Below are 15465 nucleotides of genomic sequence, written 5' to 3' on the forward strand. Positions count from 1 at the left end.
TTGTGTAGTTACAACTTGGAACTGAAGTGAACTTCACTGGCATTATATGTCATGAATCTACACAAAATAGCCCACAATACTGAGATTTTTAATATTTATATTGAGTTTACATGACACTTATATAACAATATAATGTTGCAAACTATATATTGATTTTTTTTTTCACCCAACTTAAATATGATGGGTTATTTTGTTCAGATTAATGACATATAATCTCAATTTCAGTTCCAGGTAGCAACAGTATAAAATGTGGAAAAGTTCCAATGGGGGTGAATACTTCTGCAACACACTGTAAAAATCTGATACAACCATAATGGCATGAGGAAAGGAGGATCCCAGGAGGATTGCTGGACCCCTTTTATTCTATATTTCTATGCTCCCATTAGGTCCAATTCTTTATTATTGTTATTATTATTTATTATTTTTTTTACATATATATGAAAAACAACAAAGTGACAAACTGCATCAGATGGAAGACATAAAGCAAAAAAGCCACAAAAAACCCACCACAAATACAGTAGTAATAATGGCAATGTAACAGTAATATTACTAGCAGTAATAAAAACAATCTACAACACGACACCTTCATGTGGTGTGTGTGTGTGTGTGTGTGTATAATCCAAAGGAACAACATTATTCAGTGTATTTTCATGTGGAACATATACTATAAATAACTATTTACTTAAATCAGAGTAAAAAAACTCACATCACATCTCAAATGTTTAAACATTTTATGTAAAAAGTAATTTATTGGAGTGTATACACATTTTAATGCAACCAACACCATGTTTCTTTCAGTAGTGACAGCATATGATGTAAATAAAACATTACAATCCCAAAATGTTTTATTTACTGGCACTGCAAGAAATAACAGTTTTAAATAAGATGGATAAAGAAAAATGAACAAATTGTTATAAAGACAAATAATGGTGGTCAACAATAAAATTAAACACTGCACTATCACAGGAACTGACAGCATCCTCGTCATTTTCTGTATAAAGAGACTCGACAAACATCAGCAGTGCTTTCATATGATGAATATTTTGTCTGTGTGTTTTAGTAAATAATAATAATAATAATAATAATAATAATAATAATAATAATAATAATTCAATAGGGATGAAATTACTCTTCCCACAAGAAAAAGAAAATAACACACACACACACGCACACATGAAGACACAACATAAAGTTCTGATTTACTTCACAAACTACAAAACAGCTAACGATTTCACCTGATAATTAACACAATATTAATTAATTAAGGCTGCTTTGTAGTGAAGTCAAACACATGAACATGTCTCTGTGTCACTAGAGGGATGATTTCAATGGACCCCACCATCACCAGGAAAAAATTAATCTGTGTTGTGCCGTCTGGATTGGATCCATTTGTTCGTAGGTGTGTTTGGTGTAACGAACTGAATTTTCACCAAGTCTGCTTTCACATATGTGGTGTTTAGTCAGTTTGAAAGGACCCCTGGTGTGTTCTCCGCCTCAGTGCCGTTCTTTAGGCAAGTCAGAACAACAACCACACTCGGAGAGCGTCTGAGCGAGGTCGCTTCCAGGTGAACTCCAGTGAGAAATTGATTTGACTCTGAATCAACTCAACTGCAGGAAGTTAATTGAACATGCTGTGTGTTTTGGGTTGCTGTGTTTTTAGTACATGTGAGCTGCTAGACTGAGCCAAAATACTGAGCTGAGATGGCTATTAGGGATCAAAGCATCTTCTCCAAATGATAATGGCATCACTGTAAACTTCAGAAAAGGGGCTGCCATGGGTTTGATACTTTTTTGATCACACTGTTGCACCATTCAGCAGCCATTATGACTTTGTGCATACATTGTTGTTGTTCCTCTTTTGGCTGCTCCCGTTAGGGGTCGCCACAGCGGATCATTGGTCCGAGTATTTGATTTGGCACAGTTTTTATGCTGGATGCCCTTCCTGACGCAACCCTCCCCAATTTTATCCGGGCTTGGGACCAGCACTGAGGGCGCACTGTAGCACACAACCCCAGTGGCTGGGGTCGGCTCCCTGGCCAGGAATCGAGCCCGGGCCGTAGCAGTAAGAGCACTGTGGCCTAACCACTGGTCTTCCAGGGATCCACTTTGTGCATACATTATAATATTATTTTTGCCTGAATTTGTCTGTCAAAAGAGCTGTTCGGTGTCCCACTACCCCAGGCCTCGTCTCTGTCCCCACCTCCCTGCTCATACTTTGCTATGATCCCTGTTTGATTTGTGTTAGAGAGCTGACAGAAATGTCTCTTCTCTCATGTAAATGACTTATTTCACACGTACATGTACTAATATGTAGTGTTGTGTTTCACATTACTGCACCAAACACAAATGTCCATATTTGTCCTCACACATTTTATTCATTTGGCACTTTTTTTTTTACCAACACATCTCATTAACAAACACAACGTTTCACTGAAAATAAACGTATCAAACACTGGCCATGTCGTAATGCTTATGCAGACAGAGTGAGAGCTCGCTAACAGAGTGAAATCCCTCGCTCATCTGATAGAGAACGGTTCTCGTAATATTGTGGAACAGGTTAAAGGTGCAGTCGGTAATATTTAACAGTGTTTCTAGATGTAGAAAATCCATACAGCTTCTAACATAACCTTGAAAAATTGTTATTTGCATCACACAATGGAAATAAGCCCCGCCCCCGGTTAATCCATGTGGTGTACATCGCTTTAACAGTGGCATTAGTGTTGGCTGGTGGGCTCTAAAAATTACACACCGCCCCTTTAAGTGATCATAATATAAAACTGTACTACCTGCACATACCTGATGGTTATTTTAATACGGAATTTGTATGAAAGGCTCCTTTAAGTCTCTTCGCTCTATCTACTGCTGCTGAAGAGACTGAGAGCAGAAAGATCATCCGTCGTCTGAAAAACACACAGCCTGGATGTAGTTCAGAAGGCACACGGTTACTGACCAGACATATCAGGATTCTGAGTCGGGTTCGGGTTCATGTACCATATTATTCAGAGAGAAACACACTGTAAAATGCTTAAATACAAAAAATTCCTCCAGTGATGAGAAGTAAAATAAAACTACAGATTTGACACATTTGACAAAATAAGGCATTTATATAGACATGGTAAAATAGAGGTTAGTGAAAAAGTGCACAATACAAATAGGGACCCTGTGTATTGGACTGTTTGAGGCTTATCTCACTCATATACACACACACACACACACACACACACACACACACACGTATTTACACATATACAGTAGGCAAAGGCCAAAACATTAAGAGAAAGTAAGAGTGTGACTGAGATAAAATATCACTTGTGGTAGAGAGACACACACAGTGAGAGAGAGAGAGAGAGAGAGAGAGAGAGAGAGAGAGAGAGATCATATTAAAGAAAAGCTGCTTGCTTTTTAAAAAGGTGTCTCAGTGGATGAATGGAAGGACAGGAGGTTCTAGTAAACTCGTCCTCCATCCTTCACTTCCATAACACAGGAAACTGGACAGGAGAAACTCCTCACCCATGGATCCTTCCAATACTAACAAAAAGCACTAACATCATCTGTCCATCCTGTCATTCTTCATCCCTTCTCTGAGGTTAAGTTCATCTCCCCTCCTCGGCAGAGCGGGTTTCGGATTTGAGCTTGACGAACTCTCTGGCCACCTCGTCTCCTGAGCGCTGGGACAGGATGCGCAGCACGGTCAGCCCCGTGTCGTCCATGTGCACCTGCGAGCCCAGAGGACACCAGCAGGCGCAGCTCGCTCGCTGAGCCACGTCCCGCAGCTGGATGACGGCGATGCCCACCACGCGGTCTGCTCGGCCAAAACAGTAGTCCTTCACACACACCTGCAGCTCGTAACACTCCGGACCGTCCTCGTTCCCCAGGATACTGTCATTCACACAAAGACACACAGTAGTACAGTAGTAAAAATGGCTGCATTATGCCAAAGTTGATTTAAAAAAATAATCCAAAACTCAAAAAAATATGGAAAACACTGCAAAAACACCAAGAGAGAACTGTTCTGACGGGTGTGGCCTAATATATCAATGAGAAAGTTTGATTGACGGTGCTCAGCCAGAAGCTCAGCATCTGAGACTCTTAGCGTTTATCACTGTAGCTATGTTTACTAAATTAGCTTTCACTCACTGGGTTAGTGATACAGCTTTACATATTGAAAGGGCAGTTAACGCAATACAATTCAAAAAGAAAATGAATTGACTAAAATAGAAAATAAACTTTGAATAATAAATTGAATAATAATTCTGGCTCACTGAATTCATACAGGGTGCCAATAATTATGATCTGGACTGTATATGACAACATAAACTCTACTCCACCATTTCATATAGTGGTCTTTTTCCCCAACTCAGACGGAACTACAGAGGGAACGATCTCTTTCACTCACAAGTGGAAGGTCTCGTTGAATTTCGGTGCCCAGCTGTTGTTCTTGGATTTGGTGGTGAATTTGCGTTTCTTGTCGCTGAGGTGAGGCCCGATCATCGTCACCTCCACGAAGGGACGGAACATTCCGGATGTCTGCCACCTCAGATCGTTCGCTGCCACCACTGAACACGGGTAAGAAGCAACGGGGATAAGTCAGGTTAATTACAGAGGATTAACAGAGCCTAAAAATTAACAATATTTATTTCAGTTGATGAAAACTAGAATCGTGTTTTGTTGGCTACGAGCTACTTTAATGCAAGCTTTCATTTTCACTTCACTGAACAATTTGGACAGAAAAAAAATACTCACTGTATGGAGTCATTATATTCAATGTGAACAATCTAATTAATGTAAAGAATAATTCCTTTTAATAATAAAGTATGCAAAATGCTGTGGAACATTAGTACTTCTGGTAACCAACAATCTCAAGGTCATGAACAAGGAAAAATATACATGATCCAAAAATTCTTACAATGAAGGAAAGTTTGAATTGTCTCATTTACTGCATGGTAAGCATGCATTACTTATATTACTATTTGCTGGCTTGTATTAAATAAGCATAATAAACTAAGGAAAATCTGACTAGTGCTTTTAGCAAGCAGCCTAATGCAAGGTTAAAAAACATTTTCATGCTGCTGAAAACAGAAATCGTTATTGGTGTCTAATAGGTTTATAATAATACACTTGGGTTGTGCTGTTATACATCAAAAAAAAAAAAAAAATCAACAGCAGGGTGGTGTGATGAAGTGGAGTTACTGTTACCACTCAGAAGTTGATTATTTTCCAATAGCAGCATGTCTAGAAGTGTTTTATTTCTCTTCTACTACAGCAATTACACGTTACCTTTTAGCCAATTAAAGCTAAATTTAAGGTTGTGGAACGTCTGTGAAAGAAGTTTTCTCCTGTTATCACAAACAGTTGTTCCCTCACCAGCCTCTCAAAGTTAATAAGACAAAAAAAAAATGCAGCTTGTCATGTTACCAAGAAACCACAAAGTGTAAACTGGTCTGTCCTGAAAACTTTCCCAGAAGAGCTTTACCTCCGACTGTTACAAAGCACTGACACTAGAGACTCCTTCCACAAATGTTAAATAAAAATCTCCTTACAGAAATCGTTACATTCTCTGTGCATGAGCTGTTGCTATAATGATAACGAGGCTTGATCTTGTGTGCAGTGGTACTGACCTTTAACCGTGACCTTGTGCTCTCCTGTGCCTGGATGAGTGAACAGATCGATCTGTATGGACACCTCTCCCACTGGTTTCTCCACACCCGAGCCTACACACACACACACACACACACACACACACATTCAGAAGACAGCATACTGTAATTCTGTTCACCAGGCCAGAGTACCAAGAAGTTTCAACAAACATATCAGACCAAATCATCACTCCAGCTGATGAAGACATTCACAGTCATATTCACAAGGGTTTTGGTGTGTGTGAGGCTTCATGGTTAAATAAAAAACAAATTAGCACACATAATGCAAGCTCTCATCAAACAGTGAAGTGCAAAAAGATTGCATATCCATTGGGATAAACCTATTTTTCTGTTGATTTTATCTTGCATTTTGGCTTGTCTTGTAGGATAGACTCATACTGTTAATGGTTTCGTGTAACAGAATTCCAATTTCGGGGGGGGGGGCACAAACTTACGCACTCAATTGAACATTGCAGTTTGTGTGCCAAACTGGCCTGACATGTCTAACATGACTGATTGGTGTAAAAAAGAGAAAGCGTGTGACGTTCTTTTTGCCTTTAGGAATGTGAGCAATGATGTTAGCATACTGAATATCATCAACTCATAAATATAACTAAAATATCAAAAATATAACTGAAATGAGGAGAAGACACAGGCTGTAGGTGAACTTGGGGGGGGAGGGGGGGTGTCAAAGGGCATCACATTAGGACCTACCCCTGGATGGCTGGACTTTCTCACTAGACGTAATCCTCATCCCTTTCCCACCATGTACTGGGGTAAAAAAAGCAGCAGAAAAAAGCACAGCACAGGGAAAGAGATAGTCATGAAGAAGCAGAGAAGATGAGAGGAAAAACAATGCAGGAGACAGCAGAGAACTGAGACTCAGAGAGCGTAAAGAGCTGGGACAGAGGTTCCCTTTCCACAGCAAGGTGAAGATAATAAAAGGCAGAAACTGGTTCAGGAGGAAAGCAGACTGGACTCAGCAGTGACCCCTAATGGCCACTGGATCATAATGAAACTCTGAGCACCACAGAGAGTGTGAACTCACTTGTACAGTAGTATCCTGATTTTACAGTACGTTTCCCATCAGGCAGTGCGGCATGGCATTGTAGCAAATAAAAGATCAGACCTGAGCCATACTGTAACCACGTAACCATGCTGAATTTGGTTTTCAATATCTTGCTAAGTACCATTCATACTGAACTGGGGGCATGTGGGCGGAGCTTTAAAACACAATCCGTCAAACGCGTCATCGCAGAATTGTCCCAATAATGTCTCTGGCTGAAGCAGCTTTACTACTCGACAGTAGCGCAGCGATCTTCAGGAGTAGTGCAGCAACTGAGAAGGTTCTTTAAATCTCATTAGGAGAAAAACAACGAGCATAACATTTATGCTAAAATAAATACAGACACAAATGCAGATTTATTATTTATAATTTATTATTATTATCTATTAAGATTTATTTTATTTATTTACCCAAAGCAATGTTTTCTTGTTGTTGGTTAAACTGACTTTAACCATATTTAACCATGATTCATGTAAAAACTGCATTGTAAAATCAGGGCAAACACCAAATGGCTTCCTATTCACTATATATGCTCACTACTTAGGGTACAACATAATGGCATTGTAGAACATATTTACTGCACTTTATGGCCAGTAGAACACTGTCTGAGATTCAACCTCTTGCTTTTGTTCTATTTTAACACTGTGTGACAAAGTTTGAACTCAGTATTCTCCTCACTTTCACTAAGATTAAAGTATTGGCACCCCACTGCTTTGTTTGACTCACTTGTCACTGTATGACAAACTGGTTATGTCGTGTGCTCAATAGTTCCTCCTGAGAGGAAGAAGAGCAACATCACAACATATATTTCCATGTAAAATAGCATTTTACTAATCTGTTTAGGGGGTTACATAACGAATACTTCGTTAGTCGACTGTTTAAGCGTGTACTAGATTTTATGCAAGATTACAGACGGTACCATTCTGAAAAAAGTGCACTGTCTGAAGGAAAAACGCTATAAGTGTGCAGCGAGCGATTGTGAGAGAGAGATGGAAAGAGAGAGAGTCATACTCTGAGCGTGCTGTGTGGTGACGAAGGTCTTGATGAGTGTGTCGGTGGTCTGTGTATAAAGGGAGAGGGCGTGACGGAGTGACGAGAGCTCGGCACTCTTCTCCAGGAAAGCCTTCTTTAACCCGTTTCCTCCAGCATGGAAGTATTGCTGAGGGGAGAAAAGGATACATGAAGCTAATCATGGACTACAGGACACTGCTGAATGAGTCATGGACTGATGTTTCTGATACCTTTATGGTGTCCAGTGCCACGTCCATGACTGCACACTGCTTAGGCGTGAGGCTTTTGGCTTCCCCAGACATGTGATCCTGCAGTTAGAGAGCAACATACATTACTTATTTACTGAATGATAAATATGAATCATCTTACTACTATTATACAAGGATAAGCTGAGAAATTCTGAAACTATGAAATAGTTGAAATAGCTGTTGATGGACAATACTTGAGCAGTTTTATTTCATTATTGTGCCATATTTATACTTACTTGAGTAAACTGAATAATTGTACTCTTAGCTACATTTCCAAGAAAAATTACTTGTTACTTCTTACATTCTTAGACCATCAAAGTGCCGGTTACAAATCTCAAAGGTCTGTTCTTCTCTCATCCAGCCAATCACGCTATCTATCAATGGAATGGGCTCACTTGACTTGACACTTTACTTTTGTCTTTTAATTGAGTAAGATTTTGACATATTATCTTTTCTTTCACTTAAGTAGAATTTCTCAGTACTTTGTCCATCACTGCTAAAGACGAATTCAGATTAGTGGAGAGTACGGGCTGCATACTTTTTATATCTTTTTAATATCATTTTTATGTCTTTTATGTGGTCAGATTTCACTGAGCATCTTCTTAAAAATTTATACATCCTCAAAGATAGAGCTTTGATCTTTGTTCGACGTCCGAGTCATGGGCTGAAGGATGCAGGATCGAGGAATCAAGCAGGCGTTAATCTGAGCATTGGAAAGCGCTCTGTGTTTAAAGTGAAGCCATTTTATATGTCGCTACCTTGAGCTTGGAGAGCTGGCCGAGATCTTTCGCTGCAGAAAATATGTTGCCCTGTGAGAGAGGCAGCAAAGAAAGAAATTATAATGAGTTATTGATATGAACCTAAAGTAAAAATAACCAAATATTTTAAGAATGAACTAAAATGGAGTCAAGAGGTATTTTATTAAAAATCTCACTGAATATTAGCTGTATTATTTTAGAAAAGCATAAAATAAACATTAAATAAACAATAATGTTTTTTATCTATATTTACTTTGCTGATGTCTTTGACGTATAGCGTCCACAATGAATGTGAAAGTGTGTGTATAGTGTGTATCACGGAGTGAGTGAGGAAGTGAAAATCTTACGAAGCTGTCGTTGCCTTGAGGCAGGACGATGGTCTTCTCTAGACTGTTCATCACAATCCTCCACAACTCCTTCAGAACCCGCTTCAGAACCGTCTTCTCACACACCGATGCAAACAGCATCAGACTGAACGCACATGCACGTGCACACACACACATACACACACACACATGGTTGTCCATAAAGATACATAACTGTGAGGATGAGGTGGGCTTTTATTGCATTCTATATAATCTGCACTTGATCTGGACATCACTGATCACTTGTAGAACTTATAACACACAGGTTCATTTCTAATATTTTTAAAATAAATTTTAGCATTAAAATTATAACACACAAGTTTATCCCTATTTTTTTTTTTTAATTAATTTTTGTCTTAAAATTAAGAAAAAATTTAGAAAAAAATTTCAGAATTTTCAGACTAAAATTAATTTTCATATTTTTTATATTTTGAATTCCAATTTGGATGATTTCTGTTTAAACTTTAAGTTCATGAGGATTTTTCCCGCTTTAATTTAAGCATCGTACTTTGTGTTTTTATAAACCAGCCGTATACTTGATTTTTTTCCCCGTACAAGAATTTAATTCAAAATATTCCCACAGCTCGCTCACTGCCGTGTATTTGAAGGGCATAAATTAATACACGAGTTTTTTAAGATTTGTCTGCATTATCCTTAATAGGATAAATGAGAGCATATTCAAACTGACTCACTGGTCCTAAGTGTCTGCTGTGAGATTTGCAATGCGAGTGTCACATCCAAAACTCTGCAATTGCCCATGTATTTTCTTTGTAAAAGTGTTAACGCAGTGACTGGAATGCCATCACTTCATTTCAACCCTACTAACAAAGTGCAAGCAAAAGCTAGCCTACTGTAGCTTAATCATAAATTAGACTCACTGTGTAGTGTTTCTGCCACAAAATGGCCAAGTAAAGAACTCTGTTGCTCTCAGCTTCCTTAATTTGGCTCACTTTTTTTCATGTTTTTGTGGAAACAGCACTTTTACTTGACCAGCGTGAAACACTGCCACCGATTTCCTTTAATTTTCCTGGCAAAATTGTAACTGTAATGTAATTCTGCAGTTCCACTGTTTTTAAAAATCATTGTAAAAGTATTTAAGCTGTTGCACATACCACATAAATACAGCAAATAGCTATTTTATAGTTCTGAAGTGAACATTTGGTGGACAAACGAAAGCAAATTGGACACACTTTCCATCCAGGAAATCCATGAGGGGGCGGAGCATGTTGTCAGAATCGGCCTCCACTTGGTTTCGGCTGTTGGTGTTCGCTGGCCCTTTAATCTGGTACAGCAGACTCGCCATCTGCCGTGTGCACTCGTCGATACGACTCTGAAAACTGCACAGACGGCAGGTAGGTGTGTTATACAGTGCTGCATTCACTCACACTCTCAGTGTGTATAAGACACAGTGCTATGTTCACTCACACTCTCAGCGTGTATAAGATACGGTGCCGCGTTCACTCACACTCAGCGTGTATAAGATACGGTGCTGCATTCACTCACACTCAGCGTGTATAAGACACAGTGCTGCATTCACTCACACTCAGCGTGTATAAGACACAGTGCTGCGTTCACTCACACTCTCAGCGTGTATAAGACACAGTGCTGCATTCACTCACACTCTCAGCGTGTATAAGACACAGTGCTGCGTTCACTCACACTCAGCGTGTATAAGATACGGTGCTGCATTCACTCACACTCAGCGTGTATAAGACACAGTGCTGCGTTCACTCACACTCTCCGCGTGTATAAGATACGGTGCTGCATTCACTCACTCTCAGCGTGTATAAGACACAGTGCTGCGTTCACTCACACTCTCAGCGTGTATAAGACACGGTGCTGCGTTCACTCACACTCTCAGCGTGTATAAGATACGGTGCTGCATTCACTCACACTCAGCGTGTATAAGACACAGTGCTGCGTTCACTCACACTCTCCGCGTGTATAAGACACAGTGCTGTGTTCACTCACACTCTCAGCTTGTATAATTAATAAAGTGAAGAATTACGTGTTTGAAAACGTGGAGCTCAACTCATCCAGCACGTTGTTCAGCTTCACCTGCAGCTCATTGAGGGTGTCACTGGCTTCTGTGTCCATCTGCGTGCACACACACACACACACACACACACACACACACAAAACAATCAATCTTATTTCATCTGTTTCTACACAGGTACACCATCCTGAAATGAACATCTGCCATTTTATAACAGCTGCACCAGTGACCTCATTAAAATCAGACAACCTGAAAGTGAACATGAACCCCAGTGTGATGGAAAACACAAAATCCCCAAAATCCTATGTGAGAGAAACTCTTCACTGATAAGTCCAGAGGAAAGGACAATGTGTTTGCTTATTATGATTATACACACTACGATTCATTTACTTTCTCAGACACACACACTATACATCTGAACCCACCTCTGTACTTCTGACCTCCACCTTTGTAGGAAAAAATGTAGATATAATTGTAATACATTGTATACTACACTGATACAATGCCGCTGTGTTCTGTACTTAATTGTGGGAAGGACGGCAGGGAGCCAACAGGAACAGAATTATTGCATTATTTAATAAACCACTCATTCTCAGTGGTTTAAAAATAATAATAATAGTACAAAATGGACTCAGACTGCAGCGCTTTGAGAAAACAAAAGCCTGACTGTCCATTCTTTATAAATGATTCATTCATCCATAATGAGAGCTGTTGCTACAGAGCCTTCCTGAGTGCTCGTCCAATCACGTGAGAGAACTGGTGCAGCTGATTTGCATAAAACTGTCTCATTGGCTGATGCTGTTGCAACAGTCAGTCATGATTTAATGCTGCATTCGACTAAAACTCTCAACCACGTGATGTCAAATCAGTATAACTCATTTAACAATACATGCACACTTACCTTTAAGTGTGCATGTACCTTTAAATGAGTTTTAATGTCAATACAATATATAATATGCTTTAGATCAACAAACATACAGATATATTTGCTTATTAAATCTGTAACACCGACTATACAGCTCATCACTTTTAGCTGGCTAGCTTGTTGCTAAGACAAACAAAATACAAACATAGAGGCGACCATGTTGTAACTCGAACCCATATCATAATTCCACATTCTGACTTCCCACTTCCGAGGTGAAGTTGAACACAGCACCATTGGGAACTTGGGTTTTGGGACAATTAGACAGGCAGCATCTACACTCATCATTTTTATTTCATCAGTTATCTAAAACCAATACTTTTACTACATACAACCAAAACATTGTGAAGGATGAAATGGTATATTTTTATGGTAATGGTAGCTAGCAACCTTTGTACGAGCATAGCTTGAAGTCTGCTCTATACATGAACAGTCTAATTGTTGAATAACTAAAAAAATTGTTTTCAACTACCTAACTGGCAAATTAGTGCAAGTTACCCACCGCCTGTTATTCCACAGACCACCAAGTACCACTAACTTTTCATTGCAACTACAAAAGGTTTAAAAACAAGTTAGAAACAAATCCATTCAAGGACAAGCTGGAGTTAGTTTGGAAACATTATAGCAAGGTTAAAATGGACTACAGACTACTTCGGGTAGTGTGTTTAGTGGGAAGTCACGTTCAGGGAATTTACACTGGGTGAGTGGAGTGTATGAGGGAAATGTGTGTGTTAAGGTGTGTGTCACACAGATTAATCAGAACACAAGCACTCAGAGGAGGTCATGATTCTTCAGGAGATGAAACTGGCATCATAAAATCATAGGACAACCTCAGTCCAGGCACACACTGGGGGAAAAAAATGCTGATTCTATCACCTTATCCATCTCCTCCCCTTCATCATCCTCATCCTCACTGTCACACAGCTGAGAGAAGGAGGGAGACAACACACCAGCTCTGTCAGCCTGTCACTAGAGGGCACTCTACACATACACCAACATTATTCCTACTGCTCCAGATAAAATACTGTGATAGACCTTTAAAATCTGTCTGTTACTTTTGGCACAGAATTAATCCTATTTTTCAACTTGAAGCACTCAAGTTTTTTTAATTAATCACATTTTTTAATGCTGTACATGACTGTACATTTTGTGGTTGGAGATATACACATGCATGTCTGCACATGGATGTATATATGTGCTTTATCTGAGACCCACCTTATCATCATTGCTGTCATGCTGTGTATAGAAAAGAAAAAAACAAAAACACATTGAGGAAAACAATGCGGAACCCATAAAGCAGTGGGATGGAGAGAGAGAGAGAGAGAGAGAGAGAGAGAATCCACTATGAATCTGAATCTAGCTTGGCCCTGACTATAGAGTGAATTACCACAAACTACAGGAACTCTACATACTTTAAATAACTTGATGGAATAATCAGGACTAGTCTAGCGTAGCCTACAGTTACTACACCGTCCTCACCAACCTTCTCCTCCTCCAGCTACACACATGTGCCAGACAACATAAAGACAATAAAGGAACAATATAATGATAATGTATGCATGTACTGCATATAGACCACGTCAGTTCCTCTAATTGTTTATGAGTCACTGAGTCACTACTCCACCTCTCACACACACACCCACCTCCAGCTCGTCCTCCTCCTGCTCAAGGTCCACTATCTCATCCAGCTTCAGTAAGGGAAAGAACAGCACTGTGTAACTGCAGAGCTATTAATCTTATCAAAGGTTTGTCATTATTCTTCTACACTGGAAACGGATTCTTCACTATAATTTAAACTAAGAAGCTCCTAAATATCTACAAACTACAACGACAAGCAGCTGATATAGTGGGTGGGAAGGGGGAGTGGCTTATGTGACTGTCACTGAAGACAGGCGTGGCCTATGGGACTGTCAGTCCATTGAAAGGAAGCATGGCTTTTGTGACTGTCAGCCCATTTGAACGTGGCATGGCCTCAGTGCCCGTCAGTCACAATTACAGAGGCGTGGCCTATGTGCTTGTCAGTCACTGAGAAGGAGGTGTGGCATAGGTGCCTGTCAGTAACAATGAAGGAGGCATGGCCTAAGTGCCTGTCAGTAACAATGCAGGAGGGGTGGCACAGGTGCTAGTCAGTAACAAAGAAGGAGGCCTGGCCTAGGTGCTTGTCAGTAACAATACAGGAGGCGTGGCCTAGGTGCTTGTCAGTAACAATACAGGAGGCGGGGCCCACTTTGTGGAAAAGATTCAGTCAGTGTGTCCAATACTCAACATGACTGTATTTCTATCACTTCTATGTTTCAGTGTGGACTAAAGTGAAACCAGCTTTTTAAACAAATCAGTATCAGCATGGAGAAGGCATAAGACACTCTCATTACCCTCATTTCCTCTGTGGCAATCTGAGGAGAAAAGATAGGAGCAAATATGCCTTACTAACTGATCATGATTAGACCATTGTTATCTCGTAGCAGTTTCGAAAACGTACACTTTATCCTGGTTTTAGGTGAATATACAAAAAGTTAAAATTGTTTGCTTCATCAACAACTGTATGTGAATATACTCTGAAGAAGAACAACCAGAAACCATGAAAGGATGGAATCTGTTCCCCTTGTCTGGGAATGTGCACCCAGAGAGTTATTTCAGAGGACCAAAGTGTGTACTTGAACAAATACTACAGCAGAGCCGAAAAATGTCTGGCCATAGTTTTTACTGGCTGTCTAGTTTTTGAAACATGAACCAGCTCGGCTTCTGTAGCAGATCCTCTTTTGAGGTTTATCCAATCACAAGCATTTAGGGAAATCACTTAGCCGAAGGTAGCTCATCTAGAAAGGAATGAGCTTTCAGACTGAGCTTTCAGAGTCAAACACATTTTGTCTGCGAAGATCATACTGTCTCAGAGCGCATAGAAACAACACACACACTCATTAAACTGACAAAAAACCTTCTTACAGTATGGTATTTCATTGTGACAAGGCCTTCATCCATCCATCCATCTCATTCATTTCTCAAGTGAGCTGTCGTGTTTCTCCTACCTGTTTAGCTCCCATTGACTCAAACATCTTCTCGAGCTGAACTCGCAGCTGTTGTACGTTGTTCATCAGGACGCAGGGCTGTTCGGGGGAAGACGGGTTTGTGTTAAAAAACAGCAAATCCATATAAACATAAAGCACAGTGTGTAGAAAAGACTCACAATCTTCTCCTTGTCGCAGTAGGACGGGAAACTCTTCTTCAGAATGGCACTGTACTGCAGCAGGACCTTGGCAATGGTCTAATGGAAAAAATACATTACAAGTGTTTCATATCAATATTGTGATGATGGGCCTAATAGAATTACTCAGTTGCACCCGGGTTGAGTCTGAGTTGAGGCTGCTTCAGTACCTTGGAGATATTTAGGCAGAGTTAATCTCAACTGCCTAAAGTTTTTCCCAATATCTTTTTTTAAAGGAAATAAAATCAACATCACAATAAT

At 39.8% G+C, this 15465-nt stretch overlaps 1 protein-coding gene across 4 annotated transcripts in view; it reads right to left on the bottom strand.

Moving 5' to 3' along the window:
* Window positions 1-2351: 2351 nt before the first annotated feature.
* The window catches only part of unc13bb (unc-13 homolog Bb (C. elegans)), an 85673-nt gene continuing 72559 nt past the window's right edge, over window positions 2352-15465 (bottom strand). For 3 of the 4 annotated variants that reach the window (XM_026942705.3, XM_026942704.3, XM_026942703.3), the window contains exons 29-39: window positions 15187-15264; window positions 15029-15106; window positions 11093-11181; window positions 10275-10421; window positions 9067-9190; window positions 8720-8770; window positions 7944-8021; window positions 7714-7861; window positions 5619-5711; window positions 4397-4556; window positions 2352-3879 (exon numbers count right to left, since the gene is read on the bottom strand). In XM_026942705.3, coding sequence (XP_026798506.2) covers window positions 3594-3879; window positions 4397-4556; window positions 5619-5711; window positions 7714-7861; window positions 7944-8021; window positions 8720-8770; window positions 9067-9190; window positions 10275-10421; window positions 11093-11181; window positions 15029-15106; window positions 15187-15264 — 1332 coding nt within the window. In that variant the 3' untranslated portion in view covers window positions 2352-3593. Of the gene's footprint in view, window positions 3880-4396; window positions 4557-5618; window positions 5712-6324; window positions 6408-7713; window positions 7862-7943; window positions 8022-8719; window positions 8771-9066; window positions 9191-10274; window positions 10422-11092; window positions 11182-15028; window positions 15107-15186; window positions 15265-15465 lie in introns of those variants that run through there. The other variant, XM_053241220.1, reaches the window with a different exon arrangement.

This window comes from Pangasianodon hypophthalmus, chromosome 17, assembly GCF_027358585.1.
Source record: "Pangasianodon hypophthalmus isolate fPanHyp1 chromosome 17, fPanHyp1.pri, whole genome shotgun sequence".
Classification (NCBI taxonomy): Eukaryota; Metazoa; Chordata; class Actinopteri; order Siluriformes; family Pangasiidae; genus Pangasianodon; species Pangasianodon hypophthalmus.